This window comes from Magnolia sinica, chromosome 6 (assembly GCF_029962835.1).
Source record: "Magnolia sinica isolate HGM2019 chromosome 6, MsV1, whole genome shotgun sequence".
Taxonomy (NCBI): Eukaryota; Viridiplantae; Streptophyta; class Magnoliopsida; order Magnoliales; family Magnoliaceae; genus Magnolia; species Magnolia sinica.
In genome coordinates, this window is record NC_080578.1 from 103,706,790 (window position 1) to 103,727,043 (window position 20,254).

Below are 20,254 nucleotides of genomic sequence, written 5' to 3' on the forward strand. Positions count from 1 at the left end.
CTGATAGGTGACCATCTACTGGTCTTTGTAGAGAAAAAAAGGTCCGAGGTCCAAAATCACCGGGCAGAACTGAATGATAAGAATCTTCTGTTACATTTCATTGGATTATGAACATCCTGACTGGAGCCACATTTCAAACTGTTTAGATTGATGTACAGGCGTGCCATCTCTATGGTGGTGGATTTGTTTGAGTTGATCAATGCATACATTATAAGAGTATAAATTTGATGGGATTGGATTCAAATTTGAGAGCCCGTAGTTGCGATGAAGGGTTCTGTAGCATTGCTAAATGAACTATTTGCCTATTTGATGAAGAGCATGAGATAGATTTGGTATTTGATGAAGAGCATGTACAGGCGTGCCATCTCTATCATTTCGTTGCTGTCAGATTGGACAAGGATTTAGTCCCCTTCCTTTTCAGGGGTTTTTGCTGGTTGTAGTTTGAGCTTTGCATTGTCCATTTTTGCTTCTTTGTTTTGTTGTTTTCTTTTTCTATTAAATTCTGGTCCTTCAAAAAAAAAAAAAAAAGCATATAATGCTGACTCAGGGAAACATGGGGAAAATTGTAGAATTGCTCAATGATACTTCAACAAATGATAAAATACACATATTTGCATATTTAGGGCCTGCTTGATTTGTGGAAATTACAAGTAATTACCTGTAAATAAGTAATAATTTTTTATTTGGAAATTTCCTCATTGTAAGATGTTGATAGGTAACATCAATACTATCTACCTGGCAAAACTATGTGGTCTCCACCATGATGTATGTGTTAGATTCATGCCATCCATTCATTTTGCCAGGTCATTTTAGTGCGTAAGCCCAAAGATGGGGCATGTCCAAAGCTCAAGTGGATCACACCACAGGTATCAATGGAAATAATGACGCCCTTTGAACCTACTATTTTCTGTGGTATGGTCTGCTTGACCTTCAAATCTGCCCCATTTTTGACTCATGCCCAAAAATGATCTGGAAAAAAAATGGAGGACAGCGTGGATATAAAGCATACATGATGGTGGGGCCCATTGAGTTTTGGCTTGGAAACAAAGTTGAATTTTGCTCAATTTCCAAGGTGCAATTCCCACTATTTCCAAACAGTGAGCAAAAGTAATTATATTTTCCCACTGTTTTAGCAGTATTTACACTGAACCAAACCGGCCCTTAGGAATCAAATAATAGCAAAAAAGATGTGTACTTAATAAATTTCCCTTCAATGGAGCCTAAAAGCATGTATCATTGACTCAAGAAAACATTGGGGAAACATGGGGAAGTTGGTATATCCACCCATCCATCCATGCATGCATGCATCCATACAAACACGCATGCATACATTCGTACATACAATTGACACATGCACGATCCATGCATACATCCCTGATCCATCCATCCATGCATTCATTATACAACCATGCACCCATAAAAAAATCGAAACGTTATTTTTAAAATATAGATTTTTGTTGATATCAATACATTGGTGATATTATCGATAATATCGCTGATACATTAGCGATACAAGCGACATCTAGAATTTATACAGTAAAAAATATTGTGATACATTCGTGATACTATGTGATATATCGGCGACATATCACCAATACCTGGATTTTCCGATACTGCCAGTGTTATTGGTATTGCTGGGCTAGTGATATCGATAATATCATCAGCATCTTGAAAGACCTTAGAATTCCTCTGGAAAGGGAGGGAACCAAGGAAGAAATATCTTCCCGTGGGATGGAAAAAGGTTTGCAAATCTCAAGACATTGAGGGCAAAAGTATAAAATCTAAAGATTATGAATTGTGCCTTGTAAATGGCAAGGGAGGTTTGGATATGAAGAAAATAGCCTGTGATAATTCATGATAATATGGGGTGCTGGAGGGAGGGCAGTTCACCCTTCTCTCTATTCCATATAGGGCTTGGAGAATTTTGAAAGCGATTGTGGATGGTTGGAGATGGGGTTAGAAGTTCTCGGATGCACCTGGTTTTGAAAGCCATTCCACCTGATAGTGCGCCAAGACCAGATGAGTTTTCTGGAGGTTTTTACACCTCTTGCTGGGACATAATCAAGGACGATATTCATGGAGTTGCCTGCGAATTTTTTAAGGGAGGGCCGATTCCTAGGGCCTTTCCAAGCTCATCAATTTTTCTCATTCCTAAAAAGACTAACGCAACCACCTTTGCAGACTATAGGCCCATAAGCCTATGCAACTGCATTTAGAAGATCTTTTCCAAAATTATAGCTTCCAGGCTATCTAAACTCCTTCCATCCATTATTTCAAAAGAACAAAGAGTGTTTGTAAAGGACCGATCTATTGCTGAGAGCATCTCCATAGCCTCGGAAATGGCTTTTGACATAATCGGAAATCCCATGGTGGGAACATCATTATCAACCTTGACATGGAGAAGGCCTATGACAAGACGGAATGGAACTTCATTAAGGAAGTCTTACTCTGATTTGGCTTCATTCTGGATTGGATTAGATTGGTCCAACAATGTTGGGAAGGCTGCTGGTTCTCCATCATCATCAACGGAAGACAATTTGGTTTCTTCCAATCATCTAGGGGTCTTCGCCAAGGAGACCTGCTCTCCCCAGCCATTTTCATCATCGCTGCGAAGGTCCATAACTGAGGGCTCCAATGCCTCTTCCTATCAGGATCGTGCCTTCCGTACAAGCTTCCTAGGAACAACCTCCTTCATCCAGTCCTATGAGATGGGATTCGGTCAGAGAGTTAATCCGTCCAAGAGTTACTCTATTCTTCCCAAAAGAGCCACGCCTAGTAGGGCTAGACAAATATCCATCATCACAGGCTTCTAACAATCGTCATTCCCTCTAACATATCTCGGAGCTCTGTTACTCAAAGGGAGAGTTAGATATCAGCATCTTCTCCCCCTCATCCATAAGATCAAGCTCAAAATTGCAGGTTGGAAAGCCAAGCTTCTTAACCAGGTAGCCAAACTAGTTCTCATCAAGAACGTCCTCGGCTACATTCCCATTCATCTCCTATCAGCCATAAACATCCCGAAAAAAGCCTGTCATCATATTGAGAAGATTCTGGTGGCTTTCTTTTGGGGAAACCCGGAAATTGGAAAGAGACATCATTGGACCAAATGGAGCAATATCTGCATCCCTCTGGCTGAGGGAGGGTTAGGTATTAGGCGCTTGGTTGATATTATGCAGGCCTTCCACTGTAAAATGGCCTGGAGGCTTATCATTGGGAGATCTCTTTGGGCTAAACTGTACTCAGCCAAGTATCTACCCAACTTTTTTCTTAGCCCCAACCACAGTAGACCGGTAGGATCCAACATCTGGAAAGACATTAGATCCAACCTCCTCTTTTGCATCCACAACTCTAGATGGATGGTTGGGGAAGGAAAAATCAAAAATTGGACTCACAATTGGGACGGTCTTCTGATTGGTGCTACATCTCCCCTGCCCCTAGCCCCTCTCAGGGAAGCTCAACTTCAAGACCTTTGGGGGCTTTCTGGCTCCTCGAACCTTTCGCTTATCAAAGAGATGCTCACCCCAGCTACAAGCCAATCCATTTTAGGCAGCGGGATTTTCCCCTTTCGCAGGATAGACAAACTCATCTGGAATCTCAATCCCTCTGGCAAGTTTACTACGAAGTCAGCCTGGAACGCTATCAGATCAGCCAGGCCCAAGCAGCCTTGGGCTCCTTGGGCATGGAACAAGCTACTGCCCCCAATCTAGCCATCTTCATTTGGAAAGTGATGCACAATGCTATGCCAGTTGACTTTGCCATCCAGAAAGTCGGGATCTGCTTAGCGTCTAAATGTGTGTGTTGTAACAACCATGATTCAGACCAAGATTCGACGACATTAGACATCCCACAATCCCAATCGACCACCTTACCTGCTGCTCAGCTACAGCCCAATGGGGACAGGTACACCTTAAGCCCAAATCAGTGCCCAAGGCCGTTTCAGCAAGCCTTTCCATATATCCATCATGACCAGCCCCCTCATCCTCTTTAGTCTACTCTTCCCTCATCAGCAAACCACCCAGTCTACCCAGCACACCCACCCCCATCAACCAATCCTCACCTTTTCCAGTGGCACCGTCCACAGCAGGACCAGCTGGATTGATTTCCTCCCATCCCCTCTTCAACAGCTCCTAACCAGAGTCCTAGTCCTACCCATCTACCCATTCAGCCCAGTCATCGCCATCGGCCCTCCCATCCCCATCTTACCACTCACCATCCAGCAGCTAGACCCTCAGGCCAACCATTCCCATCAGCCCTGATTCACGATACCCATCAGCCCCTCCAACACCATGACTGGCCGAATCCGCCTAGTCCTGTTTTGGCCCCTTCTCTCTCTCTCTCTCTCTCTCTCTCTCACTATATATATATATATATATATATATATATCAATGTAATGATACAACAACAGTCTTAGGAATACAAGTCAAACTGAGTTACATTCTGGTGAAGTTACTTATTTCCATTGAAGCCATTTGTTTTAGCCTCATCTTTTACGGTAGAATTTATGTCATGAGGTTAAGGCATTTTCTTAATTTTCTTAATAGTTCAGAGATATAGCAATTCTAGCTGCAGTTCTACCATTACTATAAGGGTGCGTTTGGACATACACCCCAAGTTGCAGGTGGAAATGATTTTTGGCTGAATGGCTGGCAGTTCATTTTGCTGCACCATATGGGTGGCAAGAAAACAGGACCACATGAATACCAGTTTTGTGTTTTCTACCTCAACCAATATATAGGGTGTGTCAGGTGCAACAAGCATTGTTCTGGATTTTGATTTTGGGAGAAACAATCCTGCCAGCTCAACAGAGTGATGTAGGCCCATTGCCTACCATGGGGTGAAACTTGCGCTGAATTTTGGGCTGTTTGCTACATGTTTTGGGTGTTAAATGTCAGAGGCTACCATTTACTAATTTTGGAAGATGAGGGGCCGATTTGAAGATATGATTGTCAATTCTTTGTATATTTTGCAGATTATTTTCTGGATATACTATTTTTCTTTATCTCAAACCAGATAAAGAAAAATTTTATATTTTTAATTATATATTACAATTTTAGGTCGTGCGAAAAATTTCCTATTAACTAAATTATGTATTTCAAGGTTATTTTCTCCATCAACGCAAGGCAGAGATGACAGATTCCCTGAGAAAGGTTAGTCTTTTTCATAAGAAACTAAAGAGCAATTATGTACAAATGCATTTATGTAGAATGTTTCTTGTTGCTTGCTTTATGCAGGTTCATATGTATGTAGATTCTCAGGAAAAGGTTATAGCTCAGTATCAGGTAACGCCATTTTAATCTAGGTTTTTGTTTTTGTTTTTGTTTTTGTTTTGTTTTGGCAACCAGAGATGATACTTTCAGATATTTGCTAATAGTTTTCTCTCCATTGTACTATCACAATCTAGTTCAGTAGTGCAGCCAACTGCAATGTAGCCAAACTAAGCATCTACAAGCTAATTTAGTTGTGTTTGGATGTGCCAAATTGGGGAACCTATCTACACTTTCAGCTGAGCCATTTCTCTTGCTTATGTTCTCTAATGATTTAGATCTTAATACAATTATCTGTTCTGTGCAGCGGAAATGGTAAGAAGGCAAGCTTTATTTCTAGGTGACTCAGAGCTGCAGCAACTGCTTCACATCTTCAGGTACTTGTTGAAGAACTGCATTATCTTCTTCTTCAAAAACATTGAAAAATTTCACAAGAGTTTTCAACTGATTATCTTCTTCAATTTTTCTTTCATCATATTGACATAAACGTGTGAATATGATGGTAGGTGCTTCATCATATTTCCAATTGATTCATTGTCTTCTTCTTCTTGATCTGATTGGATTGATAGAGCATGGTGAATTAATCCCTTTATCTCATAGCCCAGGCCTCACATCCATGGGTTAAGTCCTTGGCTGAACCCTCCTTATGAGCCCCACCCAAATCATATTTGGTTTGCAGATTCTTTTTTCTTTAAATTATTATTTTTATTTATTTTAATGGGTGTTTTTAAAGCATCAGAATGTATTATATTCAATTGAGAATGTATTGCAATAGCCCCATCATGCAGCCCTTCTCGAAAATGAGGTTGGTCCACTTGTTAGGTAGGCCACACTTGTATAATGAATATGACCCTTGGTTGTTCATTCATTACATGCATGCGCATTTGAACGTGTGCGTACATGTGAGCTACCATGGTGAAAATGATGCTAACTTTCGCTGAGTTGATCCACATGCTAACCACCTTTTTAGAAAAACTTGTTTTAATAAAAATAAAAATAAAAATAAAATTTGAAAACAACTTTGATAGGTTCAATATCCCAAATAAATCTTTAGACATGCACGATTTAAAAATATTTTGATCACAGCTTCACTTTGCTAACAACTCATAAATATTTAGCAAATGAAAATATTAATGTGAATCATTGCAGTAATACATCAACACATTGATATGTTTGAACTTTGCTAACAGATCTTCACTGACTTTAGGTGTGGATATATTGGTTGGCGTCACTGATTTCCTTTTTGTGTGATTCTTCCAAAGAAAATTATTGTTGTGAGCAATCTCCTTCCCATCCTGTCCATGTAAATAATATGTGTATTACTGGTCTTCTTGGCCAATTTTAGAAATATATTACTCATGGTGGGATATGTTTGAGACTACACATTAATTCATGGCATCTAGAAGCCATAGAGCTGTACATGGAAGTCTCGCGATTGGATAGTTTGATGATTTTAGAATGTCTTGGAGTCCTTGTACTACAATTAGAACAGAGTTCTAATGCTAGTGTTTTTGTTAAATTAGGACTTTTTCCTTTATCACAAGATGATTGATTAACATGGTGTGTAGAACAGACTTCTTTGTACTTTGTATGCAATGATGTTTTTTTTTTTTTTCTTTTTCTTTTTATAATGTTCACTTCCTGGATTCAATCTCTACCTGAAAATTTTCCTTGTCTGGTGCTACTTCCTGTCAGTTTTTGTAGCCAAAAAGCATTATACAGATGATTTGCCTTGCTTTCTCAAGACCATAAAAAATAGATGGCAGATGTTTCAATCCAAATTTCAGGCTGGAGATATTTGTTTAGCTGTCTAATGCAAGTGCTCAGGTCCTAGCCTCTGTTTGAGCAGTTATGTCAGAGGACTTGGTGTTGCTTTTCCAATCGATGCTCATGCTTGGAATTAGTATTGGACTTGCTTTCAATGTGGTTTTGCTTTCAACTGATAAAAGATCAGGACTAATGGATAGGTTAGGTTGTTCACACCCTCGACCTTTATGGGCATGGTGCATTAACGTGGGAAAGCGATTCAACATGGTTTTGGGAATCACCCAGGGGCTTCTTTGTCTTCACCAAGATTCTATATTTCTTTTCACATAAATTTCTAATGAAATGTTTCAGCTTAAGATCATAGTTAAATTTTTACCAGTGCTGCTACTAATATTTGTGGATTCTACAGTTTGTATATGAATATCCATATTAGCCTTTGTGGAAAAATTTGTATGTAGGTCTTTATGCTTGTAATCATTCCATTGAATGGCCCATTCATAAATTTGTCCCTGTATCTTCTATTTTAACTGCCTGATGTAGCATGTATAACTATTGACATGACCATGATAAGGCTGATAATTGATTTTTGGTAATTGTAATGATGGTAATCAATAGATAAATGGTACATATTACTGGGCTATGGGCCCCACTTGTCATTGTTGAATACCTGTGTATACTGTTAAGAGACGCCCATTACGTATGTAGGGAGTTATTTGATACTCTGGCAGCATATGACTTTTTTACTAAAAGTATGTCTCTAATCATTCCATCAAAATTATGTTCCGCTCATGCATTTACTAAAAGTAAATGAGGCTAATCTTTTCAAATGAATTCTTTTTGTCTCGTGACAGTAGACGTGGGTCCACAAGCACCAAGCATCTTTTAAAAGGTAAGCTTCGGATAATTAAGGCAGCAAAAAATGGTTCATGCTTTCTTGAAGTATGGATGTTTGGGCAGTCCCAAACATAGGTGTTTCTACTTATTCAGTTTGTGAATTCATTTCATTGATAATGATCTGTGGTTCTTTTACTTGTCTATATAGTTAGCGTGTTTCCTTCAGTGGATAGACCAAAAAGTCTCCTCAGTGGATAATGCTGACCCTTCCATCAGTGAACTGATTTAGTTGGGCTTATTTGGCCAAAATCTATTTGAAATTCATGCATTTACATAATAGAGATCATATTTACTTGAATCTTGATTGACAAAACATGAATTGCAAGAGCCAACTCCACTTAGCTGCGCAAGGCTACGACTGCTACTACTATTATTAAGATGAATAGTCTGTAGTTTCTTGGGTATTTCACATTGACTGCTTTGCTTTTATTTTTCTTTCTTTTATTAGAAATCATCATGTTGCTAACCGGCACGTGGTTTTTCTTTACCTTTCTATTATCAGACACCTGCTGAAGATGTTAAACCAATGTACCTACAATATGTGAAGCTGGAAGAAGATTATGGGCTTGCAAAGCGTGCAATGAAAGTCTATGAGCAAGCTATGAAGGCTGTCCCTGAAAATGAAAAAATGAACATGTATGAAATTTACATAGCACGTTCAACTGAAACTTTTGGTGTCCCAAGTACGAGGGAAATATACAAGGTTTGTTCTTTTTCCCTTATATGTTGATACTTATCTAGTAAAGTATTTCAGTTTAAGAGGTGATATTGACATAGATATGAAGTTGGGAAACCCCTGAGGTCTCCTGTATATATTTGTTTGGTTGATTTCTTGATTATGCGCATGTTAAACATTTCCATGTGCTATGAATGCTTGATTTTCCTTTTACTACATTTTTTTGCCATGTGTACAATTAGTTATTAGCCATATAGAGCAAACTTTCTGGTTTTCTTCTACTTGCCAATAAATGTTTTAAGGAAAGTCACTTGCTTTGTTCTTAAAAATGCATGCACTGTCTTATCCGCTCTCTCCAATATCCTGTCTGCATTTTGTATTAATCTGTTTGAAAAAGTTTTTCCTAATGTAGGAATATTTGGGAATCGATTTTGAATTTAAAGGTCTTGTTTTTTGTTCGGATTTTACGTGTCCATGCTGAAACGCAATTCTTGTTGCAGGTGTATTTGGGTGGACAATACATAAACAATCCTACACTGTCAGATGTTACGTTTCTAGTTGAAGGTTGTAAATCATTCTTGACTGAATCAATTTGGTAGTCTATATGCTCTCATTCTTTGGGGCTTTAGATAGAAATGTTGGAATTATAATTTGCCTACTAGAAAGTCCCAAAATTTATATGGTGAAAAAAGGGCATTCTCCGTGCAATGTTTGACGGTTGTTATCAGGTGAGTCCAGCCATATTTTCACATTCAACACATGGTACACCAGTACATTGTCATACATCTTCACGCAAGGTGATTTGCAGGCTTTCTAGTCAATAGCATTTCCACCTACAAAGCCATGGCATGGTAAGTTCACTTGTTTACTTGTAAGAATCAAACCGCCTTTCTTGAATCTAATTTTCTTTGCATAATTCTCTTTGATGTATGTATTTCATCATCGCGATTTTTAGGTTTCTTGGAAACAACAGCTTGTCCGATACACTGCCATTCCAAAAAAGCTATAAACTTCTTAATGTGTATGTATCTGACTCATTTGTACTGAACTTGTAGCTTTAATGTGTATTTTGTTGCAATATTGAGTTGAATTCCAATCTCTAACTCTAATAGCAATTAATTTCTTTTTGCTGTTTTGTTTAGCAGGTTTTAGGCATGGATGAATGGGAGCTAGATCGATGGATTTTATTTATTTATTTATTTATTTTTTGAAACTATTCAATTTATTATTGTAAATATTATTTGCGGCAGCTCTAGTAGAGTAGAGAAGGGAAATGGCTACAACATCGAACAAAGAAGCCTCCATCTACTTGCTTATAAGTTGCTTTGTAAGCCATAGCCCATCCTACCAATGCAACAACCATTTTTTTTTGGCTTGCACATTCGTGTGCCACATCAGCACATAAGGTGGCATGCCTAATGCTGACCTTTTACTCAGTGGCATCAAATGAATGGCTAAGATGAACTGTCAAGGAGATTTTTGGGGCACAATCCATCCAAAGTTGGATGCAACAGACAAATGGTCTGGATTACCAAACAAAGGGCTCCACTTTGGGAAATCCAGAAGGCCTGTAATGTCTCTGGATGAAGGTTGTGTACCTTATGGTTCCAATAAATACACATGAAGGTTGGAGTGTTGGGTTGCATGTCAAGGGGCCAAATAGGCATGAATGTTTTTATAGGAAAACAATCACTTGGCACCATCCGCTTCCTAAGAGGAATGTGAAATCAGGTGGGCCTTGACGAAAAGGGTCAATGATAAGGTCCATCCATCCGTAGGCATTATAAAACTGGCATTATAAAATTCGAATACCACAACGTACCGCCAGAAAGGCATATGAACTGCCGGTAAATCCCACATGAAGCGGTGGCCAACACAATCGCCAGTAAATACCACATGAAGTGGCAGCCAGCATAACCGTCGGTAAAGGAAGCTGACTGCCGGTAAAGCCTTTACCGATGCAGGCTTTACCGGCTGTTACCTGACCGCCCGCCAGTGAAGGCCAGTTTTCTTGTAGTGATGCTTGGTGTGTAAATGGGCTCCCTTTTGCATGCATATGGTTTGGGAAATCTCATAAGGTTGCAGGAACAAACAAACAAGTATATGTACATTTTTTATTTTATTTTTTTTTTCCATTTTTGTAGCCCATCAAAACTTTTAGGGCCCGTTTGATTTTTCAAAGCTTGTGGAAATACCCTGTAAATGGGTAATTATTACCATTACACCCGGTTTGAAAATTCATAGGAATTCCTGCCTTGGAAACCGATTTAAAAGAGCTAGTTTAAATTTGTGGACCCTAAAGTGATGTATATTATATATCCATTCTGTCCATATGTTTTACCATAATATTTTGAGGCATGAGTTGAAAAATGAGGCAGATCCAACACTCAAGTGGGCCTAAGAGGTTTTTAATTTTCCCATGGTGTGGTCCACTTGAGCTTTGGATATGCCTCATTTTTAGGCTCATGCCATAAATTCAGCTGCCATAATGGATGAATGGTGTGGATAAGCAACATGCATCACGGCGGGACACATATTTTGCAGCATTCTCAGTTTTTGCATCATAGTTAGTCAAATCAAGCATCAGAAAGAGTGGCGTAAATACCAAATGAAATAATTATTACCCGTTTACAGGGTATTTACCAATGAATTGAAAAATCAAATAAGCCCGGGCTGGTCATTGAGGGTTAATGGTTCTCAGCTGATGGGTGGAATGGATTTATACATAAAATACTGTGGACCTCAATGAGTTCATGGTGTGCATAAACGGTCGTGGTGGTGTGCATAAACAGTCACCGCTACCAAAATCTCCAGCCGTGTTTAGAATGGTTCATCTGGTGGGCTTATTATGTGCACCGCACAATGCAATAGCCAGCTATATCCACTTACACTTATTGAGTGATCCATAACTGTGTTTTCATATTTATCAATGGCAAGATATTGTTTTCTAAAGTCTTGTTCATCATCCTTTTAATAGCTCATTTTAGGACATAAGCCCAAAAATGGGGCAGATCCAAGACCCAAGTGGGCCATATGAGGGGGAATATTGGAGTAGGAAATGCCTGAGAGAGAGAGAGAGAGAGAGAGAGAGGAGCCGAAGGTGCCTACCATTGAAACCCTCCTAGGGTCTATTGATGTTTATATGCATTCTAAACCGTCCATAAGGTCACTCCCCACTGACATGAACTAGAAAAAAATATATTTGCCTGATCCAAAACTTCCGTGGCTCCGATGAATGTTTGAACGATGGGCATTCAGTCCTATTATTTCCTCTCATGGGGTCCACTTGAGTTTTGGATTTACCTCATTTTGAGGTCATGTCCTAACATGAGCTGGCAAAATGGATAGACCAGGTGATTTCTCACAACATCTCCGTGAATTCTCACAAACATCACGATGGGTCCCACTTAGGGGGTTGAGTAAAGTCAATGGAGAACTAATTTACTCTGGGCGTGAAGGAGAGTTTTGAGTAAAGTCTGTTGGGCCATGGTGATGTATGTGTTTTATATGCTATACATTCATTTTTCAAGCTCATTTCACGGCATGACCCCAAAATTGAGCATATCCAAAGATCAAGTAAACCACATTATAGGAATAAGTGGGAATTGAACGCCTAGTGTTGAAAACTTGTTGGAGGTATACACAAGTTTTGGATCAAGCTTATATGAGAAATAAACATCTTCAACCGTTGGGCTAAAACCGAATCCTTCCAAAACCAGCAAATAAAGGAGTGTGCGGTTATAGAAGGAAAGAAATAGTTAGTGACAACGTAATAGCCAAAAAAAAACCCATTAATCTCACCAATAAAATAAAAAAGAGAGTGACAAAGCCTTCCAAAGCAGTAATTAATACAACAATAAGTGCTTCAAAATAAATATAGAAGACACAGTGAGCTCATAGAACTGCTTCTACACGTTCGAAGGTTACCATTGCCGGAGACTGAATGGGTACCTCCCTAACGTGTTACGTGGCAATGTTCTGAGGACCCAAAATAATGTATGTATTACATCCACACCGTCTATGTATTTCTAGAGATCATTTTAGGGCATGAGCACGAAAATGAGGTAGATCCAAAGCCCAAGTGAATTACACCACAGAAGCAGTAGGACAATGATATCTACCATTGAAATCTTCCTAGGGTCCACCATGATATTAATTTTTCATCCAAAACTTCTCATAAGGTCACACATCCAAAACTTCTCATAAGGTCAATGGAAAATACAGATATCAGCTTGATAGAAAACTTCTTTGGCCCTAAGAAAATGGTGTGGTCTCACTTAATTATTTGGATGTGTCTGATGTTTTGGTTCATTCCCTAAAAGATCTCAAAAAATGAATGGACAGTGTGGATATAATACATATATATCATGGTAACTCTCACAGAAGTTTGCCATGTCATCAAACCACTGAGATTGCGACACCACGCAATCCACGTCCACGATTGCTTGTAAAGGCAATAATTCATACAGTAATAACCGAACAATTTCTTGACATGGGAATATCTCGGGAGACTTTGGAGCTTCATGCTCTCCGCGCGATATTATCCAGCAAATCTCTCTGCAAGGAAAAAAAAAAAAATGTATAATAAATAATAAATAATTTCAAACTTTTAAATGTATGAGCACAAAAGAAATTTCTTTATAGTAATAAATTTTAAGATACAACTGAAAAAAAAATTAAAATATTCTAAGATTTTGAAAATATCGCGCTATTACAAAGGGGAACGGATTGGCTACTCCCCCTGCCACCAGCCAATGGCTGATGGTCGGTGCTCTGTGGGACCTACCATGATGTATGTGTTTCATCCATGCCGTCCATCTAGTTTTTAAGATCATTTTATGGCATGGGACAAAAAATTGGATATATAAAAATCTCAAGTGGACCACATTACAGGAAACAGTGTTGAATAAGCATAGACCATTAAAAACCTTTTGGGGGACATAAAAGTTTTGAATCAATCTGATCTTTGTTTTTTACCTTCATCTGGGCCTTTATGACCTAATAAACAGATTGGATGTCAAATAAACAGTAAAGTGGGCCTTAGGAAGATTTTAATGGTGGATATCCAATCATTTTGTTTCCTATGGTGTGGTCCACCTGAGATTTATATCCCTCTAATTTTTGGGATGAAGCACTAAAACTGATCTGTAAAATTGTATGAACGGAATGGATGAAACACATACATCATGAAGGGGCCCACAAAGCACCGACCATCAGCCACCGTGCTAGCGGCAGGGGGAGTAGCCGATCCGTTACCATTATAAAGATTGAATCCAATTATCAATTTCCATGCATGGCTGAAAGTATCGAGAGCTTTTCAAAAAAAAAATTTAGTCGTAAAGTAAAACTTGAGATAATGAAAGATATCTACGTAACCTTTTTTCTACATCAAGGAGAGAGGAAGGTTCTTCATTTGCAAATCAACTAGCCTTGTAAATTCTGGTGTAGACAGACTTGGCCTTCTCGTCTTCCCACTCTAATCCTTCCCACCATTCTCTCTCGCCTTCTATATTTCCTTTTATTTCATGGATGCTTGTGCTGAAGAGAGGGAGCTTTTTCTGTTGGGTCGTAAACCCAATCCTTTGCTGACGAGTGGCTGCAGCCACCTCAAAACAGAAAATAAACTTTAAAAAAAGAAACAGTGATATGCTGCTGTGTTAGAATCGTATTCAAACGGAGATGAATACACGGTGCTGTTATAGGCTTTTCTTGTTACGTGAAAAGACTAATCTATCCCTGTCCAGATACATCCCAGGGGCAGCTAGAGAAAGAAAAAAATCTAGAAAAAATCTACTGTATATCTTCTCTTAGCTAGCAGAGTAAACTTAGAAAAAAAATCTCAACAGCTAGAAAGATCACACAGCTAGGAATCTAATTTTAGAAAGGAAATCCAATCTCACAGCTAGCAAAGCTAGCTCAGACGATGCTCATACGGTTTTGGATTTGCACAAATCCATCACCGCTTCCAACACTCCCCTTCAAACCAAAACCGGCTTCATTCCGAGCATCGTTCTTAGTCGTTTGAATGCATCTATCGGCAATGCCTTTGTGAAAATATCCGCCACCTGTTCCGTAGTATGACAATACTCTAATTTCATCGTTTTTTGCTTCACATGATCTCTCAGAAAATGGTACCGGGTATCAATGTGTTTGCTTCTTCCATGCTGCACCGGATTTTTAGCTAGCTCGATTGCCGACTTGTTATCCACATATATGACTGTGGATTCTTCCTGCGGATGCTTCAGCTCCTTTAGCAGGTTTCTCAACCAAATTCCTTCACAGACGGTGGACGATGCTGCCATGTACTCTGCTTCACATGTGGATAGGGCGACCACACTCTGCTTCTTCGAATTTCATGTGAATGCTGTCGACCCAAGATAGAAAACATAGCTTGTGGTGCTTTTTCTTTCATCTTGATCACCACCCCAATCACTATCAGAGTATCCATACAACATCGCATCATCATTGTACGGATAAAAGAAACCGAATTCAATAGTCCCTTTGATATACATCAATACTCGTTTTGCAGCTAGCCAGTGTGACTCTTTTGGGGCTTCCATATACTGGCTTAGAAGCCCAACACTATAGACTATATCTGGCCTAGTGATTGTGAGGTACCTTAAGCTTCCGATTAGGCTCTTAAATAGGGTTGAGTCGACGTTTTTTCCTTCTCTATCTCTTGTGAGCTTCAGGCCTGTTGTTACAGGTGTATTTACGGCTTTACAATCGACTATCTGAAACTTCTCAAGAAGTACCTTTGTGTACTTCTTCTGAGATACGTAAATGCCGCCGAGTTGTTGCTTCACTTCAATGCCCAAGAAGAAAGACATCAATCCACCATCAATCATTTCGAACTCTTTGAACATAGCCTGCTTGAATTCTTCAAACATTGCCTGGTTGTTCCCAGTGAACAACAGATCATCAACATATAAACAAGCGATAAGCATATTACCATGGGCATTCTTCTTTGTGTAGACGGCATGCTCATACGGACATTTGACGAAACTATTCTCTTGAAGATAACCGTCGATCCGTGCATTCCAAGCACGGGGAGCTTGCTTCAACCCATACAGGGCTTTCTTCAGCTGATACACCTTGTGTTCCTCCCCTTGCATGACAAAGCCTTCAAGCTGGTCAACGTATACTTTTTCTTCGAATACCCCATTTAGGAATGCAGATTTTATATCCAGGTTGGTAAATCATCCAACCGTGATGAGCCGAAGGAGATTATCATTCTTACAGTGTCAAGGCGAGCAACTGGGGCAAAAACTTCTTCATAGTCTACCCCATATTTCTGTTTGTAACCTTTTGTTACGAGCCTTGCTTTATATCGTTCGATCTTACCATCGGCATTCCGCTTGATTTTATACACCCATTTGAGACCAATGGTCTTCTGGCTTTTGGGGAGTGAGGTCAACACCCATGTTTGATTCTTCTCGATGGCATGAATCTCTTCTTCCATAGCCTTTCTCCAACATTCTTCATTCACAGCCTCCTCAAATGTGAGAGGCTCATGGTCCGCATACAGGCAGAGTAAATTTACTTCCTCAGTTTCTGCATAGATGTCGTTGAGGCTTCTCATTTTAATAGGAGCCAAGGATGAAGGAGAATCAGATGAAGATGTGCTGGATGAATTCTGATTTGATGAAGTACTTTCAGGAGATATGGAGCGTACTCCTGGACTTCTGAGATCCGAAGGGGGTGATGTGGGTGTCTGCTCCTTATTCATATGCCTCTCTTCTTCATATACTTCTGCCTCAACCTGACTTTCTTTGGCCGAATCTTCCTGGTTCCACTTCCAAGATTCTTCCTCGCAGAATACTACATCTCTACTTACCACCAGCTTATTGGTTAGTGGGTTGTAGAGCTTGTATGCCTTTGACTCTTCACTGTAGCCGATGAAGATGCACTTCTCGCCACGATCATCAAGCTTTTTTCTTCTCGCTTCTGGAACTTGAGCGTAGGCGACACACCCAAAGATCTTAAGGTGCGCCACGCTCGGCTTGTATCCACTCCATGCTTCTTGCGGTGTCTGGAATCTGACACTCTTGGTTGGACACCTATTGAGCAGATAGGCAGTACATGCAACTGCCTCTGCCCAGAAATTCTTTGGCAGACTTTTCTCCTTCAGCATGGTCCTCGTCATATCGAGGATGGTGCGGTTTTTTCGTTCCGCAATTCCATTTTGTTGTGGCGTGTACGCTGCAGTGTGTTGTTGCTTAATGCCATGTTCCCTGCAATATTCTCGAAAAACATTTGAGGTGTACTCCCCACCTCTGTCAGATCGGAGAGTTTTGATTTTAAGACCACTTTCTTTTTCAACAAGGGCCTTAAAATTTTTAAAAATAGTAAAAGCAGCAGACTTCTCTTTAATTACATACACCCACAATTTTCTACTGAAATCGTCAATGAAGGTAATAAAGTATTTATTACCTCTAAGAGAGATTGGCTCCAATGGTCCACTGATGTCAGTGTGAACCAACTGTAATGGTTCTCTTACTCTTCGGGATACTCCACTCGGAAAGGAGTTCCTTTGTTGTTTCCCAAGTGTGCATGCCTCATAAACTTGTTCTAGAGCTTTAATGATAGGCAAACCATGCACCATGCTTGATGATGATAGAAGTTTCAGGCCACTGAAATTTAGATGGCCAAAGCGAAGATGCCACATCCAATAATCATTCCTTGCTTTTCCATAAAAACACTTCTCGGGCGTTGTGTTTATATGGTGCAGAAACATACGATTCTTCGCCATCTGGACTTTCACAATCAAACGTCCATGCATATCTCTTATGGAAAGAGAAGAGTTCTCCATGTTTATGACATACCCTTTTTCGAGGAGTTGTCCGAGACTCAGTATATTACTTTTCATGTTGGGCACGTAATACACATTAAAGATGTAGTTTGGAACACCATTCTTTTGAAAGATTTTGATTTTTACCTTTACCTTTCACAGGTGTTTTTGATGAGTCTCCAAACGTTACATCGCCATGAACTCCTTCTGTGAGTTCCACAAAGAGTTTCTTGTCGCCGCACATGTGATTACTTGCACCCGTGTCGAGATACCATACGTCCTGCTGATCACTACCTTTCTCTTATGCAAGGAGAAGTGTGGAGCTTTCTTGTTCATGTCCTGATGCTTCGGCATAGTTGGATCGCTCGTCTTGATTCATCGGCTTGCTCCAACAATCAGATGCATAGTGGCCAAGCTTGTTGCAATTATAGCATTGGATGTTCTTTGTACTTCCCCGTCCACGCATAGATCTACCTCTACCATTTCCTCTTCCATGGAAATTGGTATTTTTCTGTTGGTTTTGGGCATGACTTTGTTGGTATCCGCGCCCTCTGCCTCTTGCGCGATTGTTAGCAAACCGTCCACCACGTTGTGAACTTCCACGTCCACTATTGCTATCATTAAGAGTCAATCTTGACTCCAAAGCTTGTTCCATCGGCATGGAACTGGCATTCTTCTGCATTCGTTGCTCATGAACTTGCAACGATCCCATCAACTCCTCAATGGAGAGTTTCTCAATATCTTTTGATTCTTCGATCGCCACAACCACATGCTCAAACTTGGTTGTGAGGGATCGAAGTATCTTTTCAATAACTCGGACATCTTCAATCTTTTCACCATTTCTTTTCAAATTATTGACAGTTACAAGCAAACGCGAAAAATAATCAGTAACATTCTCACCTTCCTTCATGTGAGTTGCTTCGAACTCGGCTCTCAATGTTTGAAGGCGAACCCGCTTCACTCGATCTACACCCTTGAAGATGGTGCCAAGGGTATCCCATGCTTGCTTGCTTGATGTTGCTTCGGCAATCTTTTCGAAGGTGGATTCATCCAAGCCTTGATAGAGGAGAAACAAAGCCTTATTGTCTCTCTTCCTTTGATTTTTGAGAGCAGTCTTTTCTTCGTTGGTGAAGGCAGCTTCTTCTTCCATAGTGGGTTCTTCATACCCATCGGTGACGATCTCCCATAGTTCTTGCGACCCGAACAACGCCTTCATTTGGATGCACCATTTTTCATAGTTGTCCTTTGACAACTTAGGAACCTGCGGCTGGATGGTGCTTGCCATCTTTGCTGAAACAGTCGAGTTGTGGACAAATCCTTGGCCTTTTGCTATCTGATTGTTTTGAAAAAAAAACAGCAATCTGATTTTTTTTTTGAAAAAAAAAAAAACTGCCGCTACAATCTGATTTTTTTTAAAAACAGATTTTTTTCTGAAAAACTGCGGCTGCAATCTGATTTTTTTTCAAAACAGTTTTTTTTGAAGACCTGCGGCTGGAATCTGATTTCTTTTGAAAAAAGCTGATTTTTTTTGAAAACCGGGAGTGCAGGATCTGCCTCTTGCTGATGAGGCCCAAGGATCGTCGGCTTTGATACCACTTTGTTGGGTCGTAAACCCAATCCTTTGCTGACGAGTGGCTGCAGCCACCTCAAAACAGAAAATAAACTTTAAAAAAAGAAACAGTGATATGCTGCTGTGTTAGAATCGTATTCAAACGGAGATGAATACACGGTGCTGTTATAGGCTTTTCTTGTTACGTGAAAAGACTAATCTATCCCTGTCCAGATACATCCCAGGGGCAGCTAGAGAAAGAAAAAAATCTAGAAAAAATCTACTGTATATCTTCTCTTAGCTAGCAGAGTAAACTTAGAAAAAAAATCTCAACAGCTAGAAAGATCACACAGCTAGGAATCTAATTTTAGAAAGGAAATCCAATCTCACAGCTAGCAAAGCTAGCTCAGACGATGCTCATACGGTTTTGGATTTGCACAAATCCATCACCGCTTCCAACATTTTCAACGTACAACACCGTCTTACATGGATCTCTTCCAAAGATATAAACATAAATCGCTGGCTACAAATGCTTTCTAGATCTAGTAAGGCATCCAACTTTAGGATGCGTAATTTTGGGAATGAATTATGGGGCAGCTTGTCTCCTTCTATAATCTCTTTCATTTGGAAACAATACGATATGTCAAGCTCCTTTAACTGATGTAGTTGCTCTACCATACTAGAAGAGAAGAGACTCCTTAACTTTTCACAATGGATAACCCTTATAATTCTGAGGTTTTGCAGGCTTGTGTTCAGCGGAGGAGGCACTCCACCATCGAATACCTTCTTCAAGTTTGGCAAACTTTGGAGATCCAACCACTGTAAACATTGGAATGCATCATCTTCAACCTCTCCCCAGTCTATAATGCATTCCACTCCACTGCAGTCAGAGACTTCAAGATGTCTTAAGCTCTTTAAATCGCCTTGGAACTTGGAAAGACTTGTTAAACCTTTGCCTTTATACAAGTATAAAGAGAATGCATGTTTTATCAACCCCTCAATCCCGCAGGGGAATTTGTCACATTCACCAATGTTTATCTGCTTATTAGAAATAGGCCGGAAAGGTGTCCAGTTAACCTCAACATGGAAACTTGTCAAGCCCAAAAACCATCGATGGAACATATCATGTGCGATGAAGCCATTAAGATTGGACACACTGATACGTAAAGATCTCAGGCGTTTCATGTTCACAGCCTCACTGAAAGTAGCTCCGTCCACGTTTTCCTTCAAATGCATCATGCTTACTTCCTCCAAACCAGGTAGCCCGTATATCATAGTGTTGGGAATTGCAGTGAATGAAGTCGATGATATAT

At 39.8% G+C, this 20,254-nt stretch overlaps 2 protein-coding genes across 29 annotated transcripts in view; one reads left to right on the forward strand and one right to left on the reverse strand.

The window, feature by feature from the left end:
* LOC131249375 (uncharacterized) overlaps positions 1–20,254 on the forward strand; it is a 164,210-nt gene that overhangs the window by 46,854 nt on the left and 97,102 nt on the right. The window contains exons 1-10 of one of the 14 annotated variants that reach the window (XR_009172824.1): positions 4,372–5,147; positions 5,232–5,279; positions 5,572–5,641; positions 6,472–6,538; positions 6,788–8,000; positions 8,428–8,628; positions 9,102–9,165; positions 9,330–9,452; positions 9,557–9,622; positions 9,747–9,980. The exons of 1 other annotated variant lie outside the window; for it this stretch is intronic. Coding sequence is in view for 2 of the 13 variants with exons in the window: in XM_058250120.1 (XP_058106103.1) it covers positions 5,098–5,147; positions 5,232–5,279; positions 5,572–5,641; positions 7,886–7,920; positions 8,428–8,438 (214 nt within the window). In the remaining 11 variants the exon portion in view is untranslated. 12 more of the 14 variants (XR_009172822.1, XR_009172817.1, XR_009172818.1 and 9 more) reach the window with 12 other exon arrangements.
* The window catches only part of LOC131249373 (disease resistance protein At4g27190-like), a 161,543-nt gene that overhangs the window by 45,643 nt on the left and 95,646 nt on the right, over positions 1–20,254 (reverse strand). For 4 of the 15 annotated variants that reach the window (XM_058250103.1, XM_058250100.1, XM_058250109.1 and 1 more), the window contains exon 3: positions 13,014–13,158. The exons of the other annotated variants lie outside the window; for them this stretch is intronic. In XM_058250103.1, coding sequence (XP_058106086.1) covers position 13,158 — 1 coding nt within the window. In that variant the 3' untranslated portion in view covers positions 13,014–13,157. Of the gene's footprint in view, positions 1–13,013; positions 13,159–20,254 lie in introns of those variants that run through there. 15 annotated transcript variants of the gene reach the window in all.